The following is a 21,597-nucleotide window of genomic DNA, read 5'->3' as shown; positions in this document are numbered from 1 at the left end:
GGAGGTTAATTGTCCCAAGCCCTTTCACCTTTCCTTAATTTCCCGCCGAGCAATAGCCCCTAATTAGCCCCGCGAGTTAAGGGATACCGGTGAAGGCATCACACTGAGACTACCACGCGTAAGCTCAAAACAAAGAACAGAATTTGCGAAAATATTTATTCTGCATAACACAATATTTCTTCACAGATGCTATGAAGAGTTATTTTTTTATTAAACGAGCCATTACATTTTTTCGGTAGCGAGAAATTCTGCGTCGTTGACAAATTTGAGGATCTAGAACGACATGCAGGAAGTTAATTGGCCTAGGAAACAGAACAAGCACGAATAATTTAATTCACATTAAAACTGACCACAAATTCCTTTTTAACTCCCCACGTTTCTCTGATGAAAATGACAATATTTTTCACAATTTTGGTAAATTTATAGCGAGAGATTTCACAATATTATTTATCTCCTTCTAAATTGAATAATATTTCAATAAAACAAAAAATGTCACACCCTCAATATGAACCAATTTAATTTGATGATGGTCTCGACCTATTTTATTTATGACTAACAAAAAAATACGCCTAAGAGAAGGGATAACATTAATTTATACTACACCACTTTTATCCTTTCATTAAGCGGCTCAAAATAGGCAAAACATTTCCTTTACGCCTTCATAAACTGTTATTATAAATATCATAATACTTTCTGTTCAATTTTAGTTTTACAAAAAATTCGTGAACAGAAATTTGGAGGTTAAAAATGGTAATTCTTAATGTTGCCCTCCCTATATAATGCCTTACTCAACATATATTACTGTCATGAGCAAGTCGATGATAATATCATGAAGTACTTGATATAATTCCGTGAAATTGCTGGGGAACTACCCCTGCAGCCACTCATAAAAAGTAACACGAGCGTTTAACACGCGACATAAAGCGAATGACTTGCCGAGATCAATACTTGGCTAGCTATCGTGGCGGCAGAAACTCAGTGGTATAATCCAACGAGTGTCCACGATCGATCAACTATCCGCAAATAACACCAAAGGATGGAGTATTTCAAGAACTAAACTCTAGCTGAAAGAACAATGCTGATGCAGAACTGAATTAACTCTAAACAAATAAGCTAATGTAATTTTTTTCCTAAATTATATTCAAGATTATATATATATTTGCCGGCCTCGGTGGCGGCGGGGTAACGTCCTCGCCTGCCAAACAAGGGGTCGCGGGTTCGAGTCCCGCCTGGGTAGGTTTAACCGATCCAGGGCATGGTTGTTCGTGTACGTTTACTTGTTAAATTTGTTGAATACCCCGGTATAAAATGGCCAATGAGAGCTGTATCCGGTGGTTTAAGAATAAAATAAAAAAAAATAAAAAAATAAGATGTAATGTAATTATTTCCTATTCAGATCAGTAAAGAGATGTTTTATCCTACACTTAAATCGAAACTATGTCTAAAAATGCAAGCAATGATACCTTAGGACTTATAAATTTTGATGTCGATTTTTTCACCCATTTTTTGTCCAATAATTCATCTCACGATTTGAAGACAACCATTTAATAAACCTGCGAGACATCAAACAATCCAACTCACTCACAGATTTGCAAAAAACTGAGTCACCTCCCACTTACGCGAAATAGATGATTTTGGGACTGGTAAAATCGAATTTCCATTCATCAGGCGGATAATAAGCAACGTCGGTGTAGTTTTTAAGATTTCCGTAGCAGAATTGGTAAAAGTTATTTCTTTTTCATTATCTAGAAATGGAATAACAAAAAATTTCCCATAAAAAATGAGTCAACTACCGTGGCTTAGTTTCTGCAAAACATACAAAAATAGCGATCAAATAATTTTTCTATGAGAGGGAAAATATGAAATATCATGAGTAATCGATACGCCGTAAAACATTTTGGAACATTTAACGAGGTTATGCGACTGAGAGGAAATTACTTGTAGAAGTCCCTCATTTCGCTGGTAAATATTTACTCCAAGTACGTGCCTAAGCACCACAATGCTGTATAATTTCTGATAAAAAATGTTCGTTATTATAAAATGTTAATGCTGAATTCTCCCGCTCAATTTCCAGGTTATAATTTGAAAATGCGTTATACGTGATAGAAATGTGGCAACATTTTTCTTTTGAAAAAATTGAAATAGTATTAAATTAAATTGAATTTTAAGTAATCATACATACCTTTATTCCACATAAATCTGTACATAAAGGAGTCAAAATGTTTCACTGCACTGCAGCATTGTCAGGACTCTCGAATTTTCGAAAAATAACATTGTTTACATACGCACAAGATGTTATATGATATTATCACTATCCCCTCCACACCTTCCCCTTAATCTTTACACAGTTTCAACAGCCCCTTTTCTGCGCATCTAGAGGACTAAAGCTTAAGCGACGGGTGAGATGTAAAAAAATATTTAATGCACCTAACCGGGCGTTTTCCTGCCGTGGTTTTTTTCGCTGAATAATATAACTACCTTATCCTCATGTTTTTTTCCCACAAACAAATTCTTAAACGAAAATTCCACATGTATACAAGTTTCATCCTAAATATCTTGCTTATCTGGTTCGAAATTTTACCAATATTGAATATTTTAATTGTATTTTTTTCTATTGTAAATCATTATTTACCCACATAGTATCATGTGCACATAAATGACTATAAAAGGCACAAACACTTACACGGCTAAATTTTTGGTGGCACGACCACCTTCGTCAGGTTCAGCAAAAATAGTGTTGGAAAAGGATGAAGGAGAGCTGAAGTGGGGGTGGTGGGGCGAATAAAGACAAATATCTACCTACAGTTTTAAAGTAAAATATCCGGCCTTGAACAAAAGGAGTCGCAGTGTTAGGAGTGTGGGGTGGAAACACGGAGGGAGGTGGTGTCGGAGGGAGGAAATAAGTTGGCGAGGCGCGGTGGATGTTGGGGGGTGGAGGGAGGAGTCTGCCGAGAGGGTGCAGACTCGCCGGTGCCGCGAGTCGGGAGAGGTTGGCGCCGCAGCAGGGCCGTGACTCACCGCCAGAGGGAGGGTGGGGTGGTGCGGCTACGGCAAAGGGGCGGGGGACGAGGGGGCGTGTCTCCGCCCGACCACCCGACATCGATCCACGCGCCTCCTTCCCCTCCTCCTCCATCCGCCGATACAACCCCCTCCCCCCCCGCCGTCCCTCTCCCCCGTCCGTTATATCGCGATTCGCGGCACGAATTTTCGCAAACTTATATCCGTTCCACCCGACTCTACCCTATACAATCCCCTAGAAGTCACACGTGGATGTGATAACGCTACACAAAAATCCATACTTCGTGAAAAAAAAAGAAATCACATGGGACACCTCCGATGTAATTCTCCCGAACGAGCTGGGGGAAATAGGTGTGACAACCATCGTTGATTTAGTACGAGAGTGGCCAACTCGTGGCCTGCCTGGAACATTTTTCCTTGCCGCGAGGTTCATAAAACTTTTACAACATAATTGTGTTTATTTTCCTAATTATTTTTATCAAGAGGTGAAAACCAACTTATTGCAAATATGTATGTTACTATACCTGTAGAAAATCATATTCATGAGGGGAAATATAATTTCATACTTGGCTCGCTTAATTATGATGCATTATTAAGAGTGGCTTTTTTCGTAGGTGACCCCTGATTAAAAATATATAAACCAATCAGTAAGAACTTGCGTACTCAGGAAAATATTATGCAATATCAGACGATATAGCGCATAAATTGTTCAGATAAATCGCGATTCACGGGAAATGTTTTCGCACACTTTATTCCACCCCCTCACTCTTACCTAATCCCTTAAATCACAAGTTTATGTAATTATGCGGTATCAAGTCCTTATTCGATGACAAAAATTATCTTCTTACGCCTTCAGAAACTCCGAACGGAAGAAATTAGGTAAGTTTATACAGGCACGCCGACTTACAAAAAATATTGGGGGGGCCCAAACCGGGGATCCTTCCCCGGGAAATTTTATAAGTAGTGAATTGTAAGTCTTTTATGCATTTTATAAGAGTCATATGATCAAAGTTAGAACCCTGATAACTCTAATCTCGATATGTGGACACTCCAGGGAAAATCGACAAGCCTGACACTTTTTTCCTCACACCCATTACGAATTATTGGGGGGGCTCGGGCCCCCTCAAGCCCCATGGAGTCGGCGCCACTGAGTTTATATGCTGGCAATCGTTAACTTAGGGTATGATTATCTCTCAGGAAATTCTGAAAACTATCTAACGAGTACCTACCTAGTAGTGTTTTCACCACGAACACTAAATTTAAAAAACCATGCAGCTATATTACTCATCCCCCCAAATGTGTGAGATTCAATAATTCTCCAGGATTACGGTTTGGTGTAAAACATAACTAGGTAAATTGTAAAGTGAAATTCATTCGGAGAAACTTATTACAATAACTAAATAATGTTTCTCACTCTCCATCAAGCAAGTATTATACATTTTAAGGTGAGTTTGTTTGAACGTTCATTTTCTAGCGTTGCCAGTAATGAGCTTGATGCACATATTTCCAACTTATTATAACTATTCTCCTTCCCCAGTTAAAAAGACGGTAATCATACCTGCTGTTAAGATGACATTAAATGCGACTTAAGAAATTAAGATTAAAATGATTCTCTGAATTTTTGTTGAAATAAAGCAGAAAATTGGATGATAGAACGGCCAACATTCAAAAATTCAACTTAAATTTATTCATTCAGCTATTTCAAGAAGAACAATACGCACAAGAAATAAGCGCAAAGTATCGCAATGAAGCAATTCGACGAGAAATTCCCATAAAAGCACGTGTACACGCGCATACTAAGCACGGAAGGAGATCAAGGACAGTGAATATGCCCTCCCATCATCCGGCCAAGTAAACAGGCTAATATCAACTCTGGAGTGTCAATTGGAGCGGCGCGGCGGTAGGAGCACAGAGAACCAATTTACGGACGCACCGACGATCATTCAGCGGAGAAGTGCATCCCCAATAGCAGACCCCTCGCTGAGAAGCAATTACAGGGGAATATTGGTGCGTACCACGTACCAAATCAGCCGAAACTATCATCCTCCTACACTTGTACAATTGGAGAGGCCACTCAGACAGAGAAATGAAACGACCGAGTATTTCCAGGATTTTTCGAGTAGGTAGGTTCTTTTTCATTGTTTCGCATAATTTGGCTTTGATTTCTTTAAGTTTATTCCTAAATCCTGGAATATATGCTAACAAACATGACGATAAAGTAATTAACTATCTAAGGTCAAGTAATATTTGATTGTGAGAGTAATTAAGTGTGGCATTCGCAAGAGGAGGAAAAACATTTTTTAATTGGCAGTGTAATTTACGGTGTGTAGCAGTGAAGTATACCTGGTACTATGTAATATCAGGATGAGCACAAGTTAGTATAGCAGGCAGAATAAATTGAGGACGTGCAAAATGTAAAAAAACGGCCTCGCTCGCATTCTATCAAATTTTAAGAATGGGCAACTTTTCATTTTTTTTCCGGTAACCTGAGAGAAATGCCGGACTTCTTCGGGAGATTTTTTCAGAAAGGTTCTAATTACATTTTTTTTCCTTCATAGCAAACGTGTGATCACCCTGTCTACAACTTTACCCACGGCACTGACTATAGAAAGTGCGAATATTACAAAATTGGATCCTCAAGACGACCTCTAAATATGTCGTCACCCACCGCGCATTTAAATGGGTTTACAGAAGTCGCCACTCGCGTCGCTGATGGACAAATTGATCCGAGTTTCATGGGGAAATACGGTAAAATTAGGGGTGTTCGCCGAAATTTATATACATGATGATGTGATCTATCAAATTCGTAACTTTTCAATGCTAATCCTCGCAATGACAAACTTCACACTGCAAAATATAGGAAAAAAATGGATCGCATTGCACTCATCAGCGAGCCGCGGACATTTTTGAAAACCGATTAATATGCCACCAAAGTGGCAACAGAAATCAGCCTTGCATGGGATGGAATTGGGCGTCCTCTATGCAATCCCCTTGCCAGAAAGAAAAAAAACTTATAAAGGGCGTGAGGGAGGAATTGGAGAAAATAATTGAAGCCCGAGCTGCGCACGTATATGCCTGGAAAATGGGATATTCTGGTGCAAACGCGTACCTACCGAAGGAAGGGCCAGAGTTCGTCATCCATTTTGAATGTGATGGCTTATTCAGGACGAGAAAGCGGAATGGGGTCTGGGGTTTTTTAATCAAATACTCCCTTTCTTCAGCTTCGTCACGGCTTGAACCTCGTACCAAACAATGGGCGAACATTGTTTTCTGAATGAACCCGGGCTACACCAATAGCCTTTAACCTATTCAACAATGGGAAATTTCTGCGGCAGCTTTTAAATGTTTCTGAGGCCCCACTAATGGATCGATATTTTCTAGAATAATGAGGATTTCGTCTCAGAATAACGCCAAATGATTCCGCTGGCTAGGAGAAAATCAGACGTGAATGAATTGAAACTTATAGTTATTAATTAAATACTAAAAATCATAAAATATCAAAAAATGATTTCACCAACTACTGGCGAAAAAATATTGGAATAAATTATTAACTTTAAAAATGCACCTAATTATACAAATAAAAACACTGCAGATCGACAAAAATCTTAATTAGGCATAAAACCATTGGATTGCCCTCTTAAACTATGGAGCACCCAAATATCTGGTCCTTCGATAAACCAATGGTGGTTGAACTGATTAAGTCGCAAACGAAACATCTGACCGATCAAGGCAGTATACTCATTCTGTCACTACAAGTTCCGACATGATGAGGAGTAAAAAAAGAGAATGCATTACCTACCAATGCATTAGAGATGTTAGTTCAACAATTGCATATATCAGGATTATGTGGGAAATTTGAATTGACCGTATCACTACGAAAACATGTATATAACATGTTTTTGGAAATGTATTTGGAAAGTTGATGAGGGATCTTCGCGAGATATTGTAATCTTACCTTTCAAATAAAAAGTTGTACATAAGTTAATGATTTTGATACAAATACTGTTTATGAAATCAGAGGAAATTCAATAAAACGTTCCAATAAATAATCTCAGTGATGTTAATATTCCATCTTTGAAATAAATACTTAATCATCTAGTTCTTAAGTTAAATTATTCTAAGGAATATTATTTATACTATAGCTGATAATACAGCTGCTTGGGTATCTTAATTCTGTGTCCATTAGCCAATTTGATTAGCCAGATGCATGAACACTTGCCGATGCGAAACTCTTAACAAAAGTTAATTTTCACTCATTCATTAAAAAACTCATTCAATGGCATTGCACCTCATGGAAGAAACATTTTAAAAGGTTCAAATGAAGAAAAGAAAATATAAAATTGACCAATTTTTCCTCTTTAAATCAAAGTTTTGAAGAAAGAGTAAACGAGAAAAACCATACAATTTTTACATAAAGACGGATACCCATTACAATAACATTGGATTGTGGATTTTATGCTCGAACAAAGAGCGAAAGGAAGATGTAGCCACTGATTTATCCTCCAGAGCGACGAGTGAAATAAGAGTGAAGGAATGGTTGAAACTCCAGAACAAACGCCTTCGGGGCAAAAATCTCCAACATCAACTTCCTGCCTCAGAGGCGGTCGAGAATACGGTCGGATTTAGCACGGCTCGTTGGGCAAACCGGTGTAGGAAAAAAAGCATGACAGATGACTTTCTCCTTAATTCCATCCTTAAAAAAAAACCGTGAGTCCCATCAATTTGCATAGAATTTAATAACGAATCTCCCCCCGGGGCGGTCTCGTTTTTCCGAACGGACGGAAGAGTTTTGTATCTCTCCCAGAGCACCGGGCACTGATTCCCTTACGGTACCTACCTACCAGAGTCGGAGAGAGAAGCAGATGCCCATCGCACAAACGCCGAAGGGCAGGGAAAGCACCTGCACCTGGCGCGCTCGGCTTGAAAAGGTAAACAACATGCACGGAGTGCCGGACACTCCTCACCGCACCACCCACCTGACCTTATCCTCGCCACAGTCCGACCAGAAAAAGATTCGGAAGGTTCGGGTTGAGAGGGATGACATTGGTGGTCGGGTAAGATGTTGGCAGAGAGGATGGAGTGCTTCTGGAGAGCATGTGCACGAGGGATGCCGGAAGAAGAAGTCAGCCCCCGAGGACACAATTTGAGTCTACGAAGCTCTCGCTCGGAAATGGAGAATAGAATGGATTTCCATGACGACAGAGTGGATAGCCACTGCACAGGAAAGTAACGATTAGCTAGACGATTTCTCGATGATGTTTATCGTATAGTTCAAGTCAAAAAAGTTTTATCTCGAAACTAAATAATCGGTACTTAAGGGATATACATGACGACAAAGGGGAGAATAACATCACAGGAAAGTAAGAATTAGGAAGACGATCTTTCACTAATTTAATTCGTATAGTTCAAGTAAAAAATGTTATACCTCGACACTAAATAATTGGTAATTAAGGGTTCATGGAAGGGATTTCCATGACGACAAAGGGGAGAGTTACTACACAGGAAAGCAACGATTAGATAGACTTTCAATTATGTAATTCCTCCATTTCAAGTCAAAAACTTTTTATCTATAAACATAATTATCGATACTAAAGGGCACATGGAAGATATTTCCATGACGAAGAAGTGATAAGTAACCGCACAGTAAGGTAATGATTAGCTACACGACCGTCCATTGACGTAATTCGATTTTGAGTCAAAAAAGGTTTATTCCGAAACGAAATGACGAATGATAGGGAACAACAAAAGGGTGCATGCCAGGGATTCCACGACAACAAAGGGAAAAGCAAAGGTTAATTATAAGCTAAACGACCTTTCAGTGATGCAATTACTCAATTTCAAGTCGAAAAATGTTTATTTCCCATGCTGCCCGTTTAAGAGATATCAAAAATGCTATAGCAAAGATATTATACACACATGCAGCAAGGACCTCGCTCTAGACATGATTTCTTCTTCGAGGTTTGTAAATAAATTTGTTGGGATACTTGAACATATTTTATCATTCGCTGCCAGTGGGCTGGGCAGTGAAATTTTTTCATCGATAGGTTTGTCGACCAAAGGCTTAGATGGAGCACTGAACCACATTTCATTCAATAGAAGAGAATGTATTTCTTTTCATAATTTTAATCTCAAATACCCCTGAAAATGAAAAAAATCAAGCTAAAATTTTAATGGTTTAATTCAATATTTCGTTCACTATAAACTAATTTTCAAACACCGAAAATGATAACGTAATACTTCGCTAATCTACCCAAAAACGGGCTGGTATTGTGTTAGAATACTCTCCAAACAGCATCAATTTAGGTAAAGCTCTCTCTACACTACTTGTCTTGCGCCACTCCAATATGCTTCCGAAAAGTTACCGATCACAACATTTGCACCCAGTATACTCGAACGTAAAATCTACGACCAAATTTGTCTGCCACCACCTAGAAAGCAACGATTTTGTTCTACGCCCAAGAGGACCAGGACCACCTCAGCATGATTTAGCATAAGGGGTAGGATTAGCATTGTGGCTAGAAGACTAGATACGTATCAAAGTTCATGGGTGGGAGTAAATTTAATAGAAATAGCCCCTTCCGGAGTGCTTTTAAAGAAGTAAGCCTTAGTGCAGAACCTCGTCCGTCGAATGGGAAGAGATGCCGTGACCCACTTGTCGTCTTTCGTCCGGAGCAGGATTTTTTCCTCCCTCCCACTCCCGACATATCATCTTTCCTCCATGTCTGAGTGATCCATTGATGCAGACTGGAGGAGGAGTGATTATGATGGCAATTTCAGCAACCTTTGAGTCTGATCTGTATTAATTTCTTGCTGTCATACTTGTATCGATCACACTGCTCGATTGGGTTAAATTCATTGTGCGAATCTTTTCAAATTATTTTTTTTTTGTTGCGAGGTATAAGCCCCATGCTTTTGATAATTTACTATCCCGAGTTCACATGTGCCCAAAATTTGAAAAGGTGCTATGCACAGAAACCTCGATAAACTTTTGATTTAGGCCCATTGTCTAAACCAAGTACTTAGTAAAGAAATAAAGTGAACTATCTACCGCAAAAAACAGAAGAATACTTTCCTCATTCGCAGGTCGCACTCGGCAATTTCCGCAACGATTCAAGCTTTAAATTATTCCGCAGGAAAATTTTATTGCTATGGCCTAAGGTTAGATCATTCTTTTTACATATATGCGATTATATATGGGATTTTGAGATCCAACAAATGTATTCAGGAGGAAATTAATTATATCCATTCATGATTTAGCAATCCTAAGATTGGTATACTGCAACCCTTCATTTTTACCTTCCCCAATCTAGTTCCTTACGCTAATTTTAGTCTCCGATATATTTTATCAAATTTCCAATAAGCAATTGGGAGCCACCAATCACATTCTGTAAGAAACCTCCATTAACATTTCCTTTAGGCCTGTTGTCCAATAAAGGACGCAAGTAAACACCGTTAGGTTTTTCCCTCGTTTGTTCACATCTTTATTCACTTGGTCAATGTAAATTTGTTCACTTCGCATTTTTGTTATTTCTAAAGCATATTTAAAAGTCTCCATTGTTATAATTTGGGTGCATTGAATTGCAATAGTAACTTGACTATGTATTCCTCTGCAAAATATTCGATATGCAACGAAGGTTAGATGGAAGATGGGACTTTCTAGTCCCAATCTCGCACAATAAACGATACCTTCGAATGATAATTTCGAACCTCTCGTGAGGCACTCAAATAAGGTATATTTCCGGTATAGCCGTGAAGAAGATTAGGATTCGTCAAACGTATTGTGGGAAGATGAGAAAGTAAAATAAAGGTGCCATTTCGCACTCGTCCGAATACACCTTGAACATGCAGCGAACACATCAGAACCGGTGCAGAAAGACTTAATCCATTAACTGAATAAAATACGAAGGTAAGCTGCGCGATTCGTCAAAAACTGCCAAGGGCTTACCGACAGCGTCACCCAGATGTTAAGCGAATTACACCCGGAGCCGTTATAGACTCGGAGGCAGCGAACTAGGCTTTGATTGCTTGAACAATTGAGAATGGATATATTTAGGAGCGGTAAGGAGGACATCATCTCAGAGCCCCACTTTATTGCCAGGTCCGACAGAGGCGATAAATTAATAGAGATATTTTGGCAAGACATGGGAATACATTTGTCTCTCGAACCATAGAGGACTTAAATATATGTTAGTCGTGATTTTCTTTGAGCATTTGCTTTTTATATGGAGATGGCTGGTATCTTAACACCCCTGCCACACCTTTTAAGGCGACTTGCGGGGTAGTATGTTGATGTAGATGAATACTCTTACTTACTTACTTACTCCCAGGGCCATACATATCTAAGTAGATATTTGGCCGCACCAACAATCCTCTTCCATCTATCTCTATTTCCTGCGTCCTCCTCGGTCGCTCCTAATCGCTCCAGGTCTACCTTCACTTGGTCCCACCACCTTCGCCTTGGTCTTCCTCTTGGCCTTCTTCCTTCAGGATTCCTCATTATAACTTGTTTTAAATGATTAGTGTCCTCTCTTCTCAAAATGTGCCCAGCCCATCTAATTCTTCTACATTTAAACTCGCACACTACATCTGGATCCTTGTATAGCTCTCTTAATTCTCTATTGTGTTTTCTCCTCCACTCTCCTCCTTCAGAGATTGGTCCATATATTTTCCTAAGGATCTTATTTTCAAAAACAATTAATTTTCTTTCTTCCTTTTTATCCAGTTTCCAAGTTTCACTTCCATATAACAGTACGGGTCTTATGATTGTTTTATATATTCTGATTTTAGTAGTGTGCGATAGTAATTTTGAGGACATGAGTTTGTTGCAGGCGTAGAAGCATCTGTTAGCCAGATTTAGCCTGTTTTGTATTTCTATTGCTTCTTTGTTTTCTCTTGAAATAAAAACGCCTAAATACTTAAAGGAGTCCACTTTTTCAAATTTGTGGTTGTCTATGTAGAGAGGATTTTGATTTCTGTTCATTTCATTTCTTGTAAAGTGTATATATTTAGTTTTTCCATCATTTACTTTTAGTCCTAGATTAGCTGTTTCTTCCATGAAAAGTTTTGTAAGCCGGCGAATGTCGTCTAAATTTTCTGCTAAAATTACCACATCGTCTGCAAAAGCAAGAATATTTATTCTGGAGCCAATTGTTACGCCTTCGTCCATTTTTGCTACTTTTTGAAGAGCTTCTTCTATTGCTAAGTTGAATAGGATTGGGGATAGTCCATCACCCTGTCTTACTCCTGCCTTTATCCTGAAAGGTTCCGACACCCGTGCATTTATTCGTACTGAGCATGTGGAGTCTGTCATACTTGTTTTAGCGAGGTTTATTAGCTTTTTTGGAATTCCGAACTTGTCCAACTTTTCCCACAGTCTCTCTCTATTAATACTGTCATATGCTTTTTGGAAATCGATAAATATTGCAAAAAAATCTTTATTAAACTCCCAGTACTTCGATATAATTTCTTTGAGAATAAATATTTGATTTGTTGTGGACCTGCCTTTTACAAACCCTGCCTGGTGATCTAGAATTATTTCACATGTATATTCTTCAATACGATTTAATATTATCTTAGATAGGACTTTATAAGGAATGCTAAGGAGTGAGATTCCTCTAAAATTACTGCACTCTACTTTCTCTCCTTTCTTGTGTATGGGGACAGCTATTGCTTCCCTCCAGTCTTTTGGCATTTCTTCTCTTTCCCATATTATTTTCATTAATTCACATAGCTTATCTATGACTATATCTCCTCCCGTCTTCAATAGCTCTGCAGATATTTCATCCTTACCAGGAGCTCTATGGTTTTTTAGGGCTTTAACTGCTGCTTTGACTTCTTCTCTAGTTGGTATTTCTACTTTGGGTTGTACATGATAGTAGATATCTTCGTTATCGTAGTCAGGTGTTGATGTAGATGAATACGGACGAATTATTATCATTATTGCGAGTTCAAAGCACGTCGAACAAAAGTACAGGACATTATCCATCGCATCAAACCGAAGAATACATACATCCCACACTGAGGGCTGTGAGCTGTTTCGATTGGTCGGCTGGCTGCTGCGACCTTCAGGGAGACATGAGGACGGAGCAGATCTCTCTCTCTCTGTCTCTCTTCCCCCGCAGATGGGTTTGCAAAACCAGTCCTCCCCCGAGAAGGCAGAGAGCGCGCGCAAAAAAGCCGGCGAGGAGTCTGGAGAGGGAGAGGAGGTAAAGGAGCCCACATGCACTTGTCGGCGGCGGTGAGCGGGACTGCCGAGGAAAAAAGGCGACCTCTTGCGATGGGAGTACGTAATCGCGGGGCGTCTGGAATTGGCAAGAGGCCTGATGCTCCGTTCTAACAGCCGCCGTAGGATTCTATCGAGTAACCAACCTGCGTTCCAACCATGCAGCTTCCTCAGCGTAAATAGGTATATCTACGAGCAGTGGCGTGGCCATGGGGGTTGGGGTTTCCGGATTACAACTCCCCCCCCCCTTCAGCCTTTAAAAGAAGCGCAAAAAACGAGTAACACGGCCTAAATGAATTAAAAGAATACTTTATTTTAGTAAATACTTGCATAAAAGTACTGTTCTTGAGTCCTAAAAATTATGTTTTCAACATCAAAAATCCCCGGACCACCCTCTGGCCAGGGGTGTTCTCCGTACACCGTGGAAGGGCCCTGAAGTCTCCGGTAAACCATTCCCCATTTCAAAATCCAGGCTACTCTACTGTCTACAAGGTACCGTGCAAGGCGCCACCAGGGTGGTTGGCAAGAAATCCTTGATCAAACCTAGTACATGATTATCTATACCGCATTATTCCAACTTTTACATTAGCTTTGAATTCGTAACCTAATCGAATGCCTCTCTGAAGCCTAAAAGCATGATGTCAACTTGAACATGTCTGTCAGCCGCGGCCAAGATATAAAAATCTACAAGGTACCGTGCAAGCCACCACCAGGACGTGTGGCAAGAAATCCTAATACGTTATCATCCATAACGCATCATTCCAACTTTTTAATTAACTTTACATGCGGAACATTACCGAATGCCTTTCAGAAGTCTAAAAGTATGACGTTAACTTGAATATTTCTGTCAACCGCGAATAAAAATGTGATATCTACATCTACGAGGTACCATGCAAGCCAACACGAGGGTGTGTGGCACGGGGTGATTCCACAAGAGGAATGCAGCACTCATCCTAGCCTTAATCAGAAACACGCTCGATTGCCGGACGCAGGCCAAGCACACAAGATAACGAGACCAGAAAGTAGGAGAGTGCTAAGGACATGAACATGCAGCCACGTAAATAAAACTATTAGTTAATCATGGAAAACACATTCAAGAGCGCTCAAGATAGCTCCGCAGTAACAAAAAGCTGAGGCCAATATGGAAAGTTGACACTACAACAACTTCAGCATTACCTTGGGAAGTGGAAAACGTTAGTAAATAAAATACCTATGATTAGATGTTCTTAATATCCTCATACTCTTTCTTCGCGAGTGTTAAGTTTGATGGGAATAAAATTTCCTATCGGAATAAGCAAACGATATCGTCGTAGGTAATCAATCCGACACATCCAACCCATCACGTGATCATATAATTCGATCTTATTTGTACGGGCAGAAGCCCAACATCGCTTTTGTTTATGGTAACGTACGAATAATACAAATCACACTAAAATACCTAAATGGTCTTAAACAGGTTAAGGACAAAAACTTTTCACTCTCCTATGGAAACTACTGATGGTGCCTGAAAATGTTTACTAATGCTGAGACTCAAGCTATAATCAATCCTCCTCGTCGAAGAATAGTAGGGAAAACAATTAAAAAAATTAAAGGATTCAGTCTAAAGTTATATCTTTATGAATAGTGCATTTAAAGTGTCATTTTCAGCCCACTTGATGAGTGTTTCATAAGTCAGATGCAATGATATCATCCACACACTTTCCTTCTCGACCCATATTTTATACATAATTATGGAAAAATGGATGATATTCCGTCAATTTCAATTAACTTTTTTAAGTTTCCTCTTATTCTGCTGGACAAGCTGAGAGCTTCGCTATATTCGACATTCGCCAAAATTTAACAAATTAAACAACCAAAATTAGCAATCGAGACTGCATGAATAATTTTATCCCTCAAAAGTCGACGGCTATACGATTCTACAAAGTAACGATTAAATGGAACAAGCAAACTGGATAAATGTTGAAAGTTAATTTTGCAAATGGTCAATCCCAAATATGCTCTCAACCCTTTCCTGCCCCTTCATCAGCCAAGGAAGGGATAGCAGACTGCCGGAAGCGGCGGCAAGAGCAGCAATCGGATCGGAGTGGCAAAAAAATAAACCCCTCCTCGCCCTTCGATGATATGTGCCCGGATAGGAGGAGGGCTCGAATTATCCAATTGGCTCGATCAATAGGGAGCGGCCCATCTCAATTGGCTCGTTCGAGCCAGATCACGGAGAGAACAGGTGGCGGGATCGCAAATTGAGTCACGGGAGAAAGGGATTGTTTACCCTCGGAGGGTCCACGGGGTACGCAAGGCAAGGGCAGATGATGTATCTCAGCGGGATGACGGCGAGGGATAATGCGGGCCGACTGGGTACGTTCACAGACACACATGTGTTTGAGGGGATTGGATTAAAAATACGCGGAAAAATACTTCGCGATACGCACAGGAATAATCATCCTTTACAGGACATTATCCATCGCATCAAACCGAAGAATACATACATCCCACACTGAGGGATCGGGTTAGTGTGGAGTGTGTAGACTTCCCAACCCGTGGGCTCGGGTTCAAATCTCGGCGTTGGCAGGGAATTTTCTGAGATTGCCAAATCTGTGGTTGAATGTTGTGTGGACGTTTCAAGCGCAACACTCCGTCCGTCGGATGGGACGTTAAGATGTGATTCCCTTGGCGCCTTTCGTTCAGAGCAGGCTAATGTCGACGACGCGACGGATTTCTACACACTTACCCCATATCGCAAACGACCTCAGCAGTCGGTCGCCTCCTCCAAATATTATACGATACCGATGGTAAAGCGAATTCGATTGTGCGTTGCATCGGCATATTTCCGGATGGGGAATCGGTTTAAAATGCCTCACAAGGGATGTAAATGTTGCGGTTTCAAAAATTTTTTCGTCATCAAACAGCGTGCAGAATTACCAAATAGATGATTCAATATTGCACTTGGGGAATAAAATCGGCAAAATTTTCAAAAGTGTGCGCAAAATTTGCGTATTTTTCTACTAAAATTAGAGAATTCGCTTGGTACACATATCAGGCTAGATAACACCGACATTGGCATGGTACTGAAAAATTCGAGCTATCAAGAATGTAATAATTATTCGGTATAAATACGAGGCGCAAAGAAAATGTGCCTATCGAGAATTACCTCTTTGCAATGAATAGGATTGATTTCAACAAGTAATAGGAATGTGGTCTTAATTGGCCGCAAAAAATACAAAATATTCTAAATCCAGGACGTTTCCATGTTTACATCGAAGAAAGAAGCACAGAAATGTGCGTAAAAATTATTAAATCTAGCAAAATAAAACAGATCAACAACCGAACCCTCAGACAAAAAATATGCAACACACGTTTTGAAGCACGCATAATCAAAAATAAATAGAAGAAAAAATGATACACCCTAGGCGGGACAGAAATAATTGGCATATCCATGGCACTCACCGCTATACGAATCCCACATTTAGGGAAGCTATAACGCTTTTGAAAAGGGGGGAGGAAGAGCGATGGGAAACCCGCTGAGAAACGACTTAATTTATGTCTTGTTAGTGTTCGACGAAAGAGAAGCTCCTGAGGGAAAATGGGAATCGTTGCGCTCAAGATAAACAAGCCGACGAAAGCTTCCCAGAGAGAGAGAGAAACAGACGGAGAAAAAAAGAAGATCGAGGAAATGAAGACGCTTTTCCCGGATGGCAGGTGGCGCCTAGGGTAAGGTGCGGAGTGAGCAAGGGTGACCCTGACATGAGATGAGGGAAGTGGGGAGTTGTTGTGTCCTCAAAGCTCACTCCAGTTTAGAAGAAAAAAATTAACATCCAGGGGTTCCTAATGGTCGTGCTCTATACCTTACTGAAGATGAAGGAGACACAGAGTGTGAGGGAACAAGGGAAATTCCAGTCTTGGCGATAAATCTGCCGCGAAGTAATGAACACAAGATTTCCGCCGCGTTCCTTCGGAAAAGGAGAGACGAAACTCAAAGAGGAAAGGAAAAATCCAAGAAACCTATTTCGGGCGATTCTACTCCTCTCGGGCCGAAATCGCGTCTGCCAGGAAAACTTATGGACGTCATACTGACTTCTTTTTATTACCCAAACACACACTCGTTGGTGAGTCTGGGATTAAAACGGATTCCAGAAAACTGCCAGTCGAAAAAAATACCAAGATAAAGAAAAAAAACAGACCGAATTAAGATACATGCTTTGTACTTTCTCAAGCGTGTCTGTTCCACCCATTTTAAACCAAACAAATGTGATACTGGCCGTGCATTAAAGGTTTTTACCAATTTTTTTTATTTTAACAACGAATCTAGGCATAAATCGTGCAATATTGGCTCTATGGCTTTAGAAATAAATTTGATCGATAGCGTGGGAAACTGACACAATTTCATCACATTCGGCCTTTTATTATTTTCCTCGTTAAAACTTGCTTTAGCCATTTTTACAAAATATATATTCCACCCATTCAAAGCCAAAAATGTTGAGTAAACCTCACAGGGATGCGTGCGATTGATACCAGAGGATTCACAGCAACAAAATAAAACTTTTAATCAGCAGAACGATTCCCAAGCATTAACGCCAAGCTGATAAAATTCCACGATAGATTATAGGCTTCCAATGAATTGAGAGAACGTAAGAAAATAACTTCCCCAATAATTTTTACGCTACTATCTCATATCAATATACCAAAGGGTAGTTGAAGACTAGTGAAGATTGCGTACACAGACAGGAAAGGGGACACTTTCGACTGTCATCTGTTCACTCGCACACAAGCAGCGCGCAAGAATCGATCCGGTGCGACTGCTCGTACGTACCCACTAACATGTCGCCGTTGGGGGAGATTGTTTACTGACACAAATTTCCATTTTTCCTTCCGAAATCGTCCAAAATGTGAAAGTTGGCGTGTGCAAACAGTGAGCATTTCATAAGGAAAAAGTTTCCATTTGCAAAAACGGAGCCATTCTCGGAAATAGAATAGCCAAAACAGGCATTCGAGGGTGCGGATGAAACCAAAGAAAGACCACAATATCATGTTTCGCCCCACGCGGGCTTCTCTGAAGGACACGCCTCTCTTTTTTATGCACATCAGCGAAGCACTTCATTCATATAATATACCCAAATTAGGGGGGACACAAATAATTCGAACAATTATTTTCTGTATGAAACAAGTAAAATTGTAGGGTTAAAAATTCACCCACCCAGCATCCAAAACGTAAATGTGGCTTGAATTGTATCCAATAGATCAGGGATGGGCAACTTTTCCGAGGCAGCCTAAATTTGAAAGGAAATAAATGACCGAAATGGCAGATAACTTTGCGGATCGCAGATCATCAAAATTGGCAAGGTTACGCGGACTATTACTGCGAGGAATTTGCGTAAATCTTCTGATTACCGTATGGTGTATTTGAGAAATCCACACAGATAACGCAATCAACTTTTAGTAATGTTGATACCATTGATAAATATTATTTGTGGGGGCCTCATAATTTTTTTTACTGGAGGCGCTTGTGGCCGATTCCTAGCTCAGAAGTAATCCACGATATAAACAATGAAAACAACTGAAAGTGCAAGTACTTACTGGCACTCGTTCATGATCTCCTCCTGGGATCGCACCTGCACCGGGGCCAGCTTCTCCACGCTCTCCTCATAGTTGCAGAAGCACTTGGTGATCTTGTCATCGAAGGTGTTCACCAGGTCTTCGAGGGATCCCGAGAAGGTCTCGGTGAAGTTGTCCTCTGCGGTCGCGGACGCGACGGCCGCCAGCGGATTGTCCGGCCCCAGCTCCCCGTTGCCCATCTTGCTCGGCGACGAGGCCCTCAGCGCGGACGCCGCGTTGTCCACCACGGCGGCCGTCGAGTTGACCACGCACGCCGCCGTGTCCAGCGGCAGGCCGGCGGTCATCGCCGGGATCTGCGGCAGGCCGTTGGTCAGGCCGCCGCCGGCACTGTTGTTGGCGTCCTTGTTGGAGTTGCGGGCGTCCTGGGTGCTCTGGAAGTCGCTGAATTCCACTCCCCATTCCTCCGACTCGAACTGGGCCAGCGGGGCCTCGAACTTGAGCTCGGCCATTTTACTGATGTCCCTCATCGTTCGCGGGGAGGACCTCCTCGCCCCCACCACCTCCTCCTCTTCCTCCTCGAACTCCTCCACCACAACAACAATCGGGCAGCAGATAAACAAGGGCCTTTACTACCCCTCTCTCAAGCAGAGCGCCGTAAAATGAAGCCTCCACCTGCTACTATACAGTCCTGTCCGTTCGCCCTTTCCGAACCGGGGAAGGAAAAAAAGTGAAAGGAAGACGCCCCCTTTCGGCAGAACACACCGGAGAGTAAACTTGGCAAAGGCTCTCTTCTTCGACGTCCGTCTCCCACGACAACCCACTCGGAACTAGTCCTCGCGGAGGCGGTCCACACACACACGAACCGTAGTCCTCTTCTTTCCTCCCCTACCAGTTTTCCTCCCCCTCCATCCCTCGCACGCGACCAGAGCCCGAGCACACTCCTACACTCTCTCTCCCGCCTTCTTTTTCCCCTATTCCCCCTCCCAGCGCTCCCTGAAAGATCGCGGTCACCCCCACCCCCCACCTGGGGAAGGAGGGAGTCTCGCGCTACGCGAGATTCTCGTGCCCTTTGCGCGTCGTCTGCTGCAAGAGGGGAGGGAGGAGAGGGCGGGGAAGAAGGGGAGGGGGGAGCTTCTCTCCCGCGATGCTGATGCTACGCTCCTGCGGTGGATAGGATGAAGGGACGGGCGCAGGCTATTGATCTGCCAGTGCGGGCGGCGAAGGGGTACAGGTTGGGGGATGGAGGGGCAGAGGGGGGTGGAATGGAGCGAATTTCCGAGTTTGTACTAGGGGTGGGAAATAGTGTACAACGGGATAGCATAGTTACAGGCGGCGAGATGGAAAGAAAAGAGCACGAGAGAGGTTATTGAGGGGGTTGGTTTTGTTGAATGACCTGGTCACCTTGTAATCAAAATGAGTTGGAATAAATTTAAAATACCATTTTTGCACAATTTCCTATAATTTTTATAAGATTATGTTCTATATTTCTAAAGGGATGGTGGAATTTATTACCTTATGCCTTGCAGGTGCTACAACAGGCTTTCCATTACAAACATGACTAATTGATTCCATTTGAACTTTTTAGAGCTTGCTTTGCACTTACATTCCTTAAACAACCGAAATCTTGCAAATATTTTTATGCTTGTGAAGAGAAAATAAAGTGCTCTGTAAGTCATTTGCCCCTAATAATAATTAAACATGAGTATCAAATGAAATTCTTAGAAAAATCATTATATACAATCAAATATTAAGGATAAAATTGAGCACTAGTTTGTAAAGTGGAAGTGGTTAAAACTTGGGTGAATTAAGGCTACTGGGGTGGATTGGAGCAATTTCTGAGTAGAACACAGGGTAGCAAATGGAGTATAAAGGGACAGCACAGTTACAGGCACTGAGAAGTCAAGCCATGGAGATAATACAACTGAATAAAAGGGTTGGCTTTGTAGGATGGCCTTGCCCAATGGTAAAAAAAATTTTGAGGATAGGACAAAACCATTTTTCGTACTTCATATTTTTTTAGCTAGCTACACCCCGCATTTCCGCAGGAGTAATGGAATTCATTTTACCACGTGTTACAACAGGATTTCAGTCCCAAAGTAATCTCCATTACCCTTATATTTTTTCACAACTTATTTGCTACTCTTTACTTAGGCCAAACCTAACCCATCAGCATTTGTTTCAGAGTTGGTGCAGGGAAAATGTAACAACTTTGAGTCAGGTATGATAGATTACACTGTTCTGCAAAAAAATAGTTCAAAAATTGCCTCGCTACAATTTACAATGTTTCTGGCTAATTTTGGGTCGCTGAATCCGAAAATGACCTCCGTTTTTTCTATCACCCTCCGTTTTTACGCAACCCCTAAATTGGGGAAAACAACCCCATATCTAAACTTATCGCTTTTCAAGGTACTTTTACTAATGTTATCTGCTTCTGATTGAAAAAAAACTGACGTTTAAGGGCTATCAGGGTCAAGATAGAGACTAACTTCACCAGGGTTGAAAAGATTTAGGGGGTGAAAATTGAAAAAAAAACTTTAGAAAACATTAAAATAACCATTTTTCTTCGTTTTTTATGACATATGATGTGGTAGCTAATGGAAAAGTTTTTAAGGGATGAATGCACTGTTCACCCCCTCTATTTTGTAAAGGATTAATATAACATAAAATATAAGAGGGGAAGGGGGGTATACGAGTAGTATAGGAGGGGGTTTAGGGAGGTGGTATAAAGAGCTGCCACAAAAATCTGGAATATGGGTTTCCTTTGAAACAGTGGCATATCCAATAGGAACCGAAGGTAAATCGTGGCC

General features: G+C 41.0%; 1 protein-coding gene across 1 annotated transcript in view; it reads right to left on the bottom strand.

The window, feature by feature from the left end:
• The window catches only part of LOC124153657 (fasciculation and elongation protein zeta-2), a 230,965-nt gene extending 211,315 nt beyond the window's left edge, over positions 1 to 19,650 (bottom strand). Inside the window, exon 1 of the mRNA XM_046526955.1 lies at positions 18,812 to 19,650. Coding sequence (XP_046382911.1) covers positions 18,812 to 19,317 — 506 coding nt within the window. The 5' untranslated portion in view covers positions 19,318 to 19,650. The remainder of the gene's footprint in view (positions 1 to 18,811) is intronic.
• Positions 19,651 to 21,597: the final 1,947 nt, after the last annotated feature.

This window comes from Ischnura elegans, chromosome 2, assembly GCF_921293095.1.
Source record: "Ischnura elegans chromosome 2, ioIscEleg1.1, whole genome shotgun sequence".
In the NCBI taxonomy this organism is placed as follows: domain Eukaryota; kingdom Metazoa; phylum Arthropoda; class Insecta; order Odonata; family Coenagrionidae; genus Ischnura; species Ischnura elegans.
The sequence above is the reverse complement of the archived record's forward strand: the minus strand, read 5'-3'. Positions and strand labels throughout refer to the sequence as shown.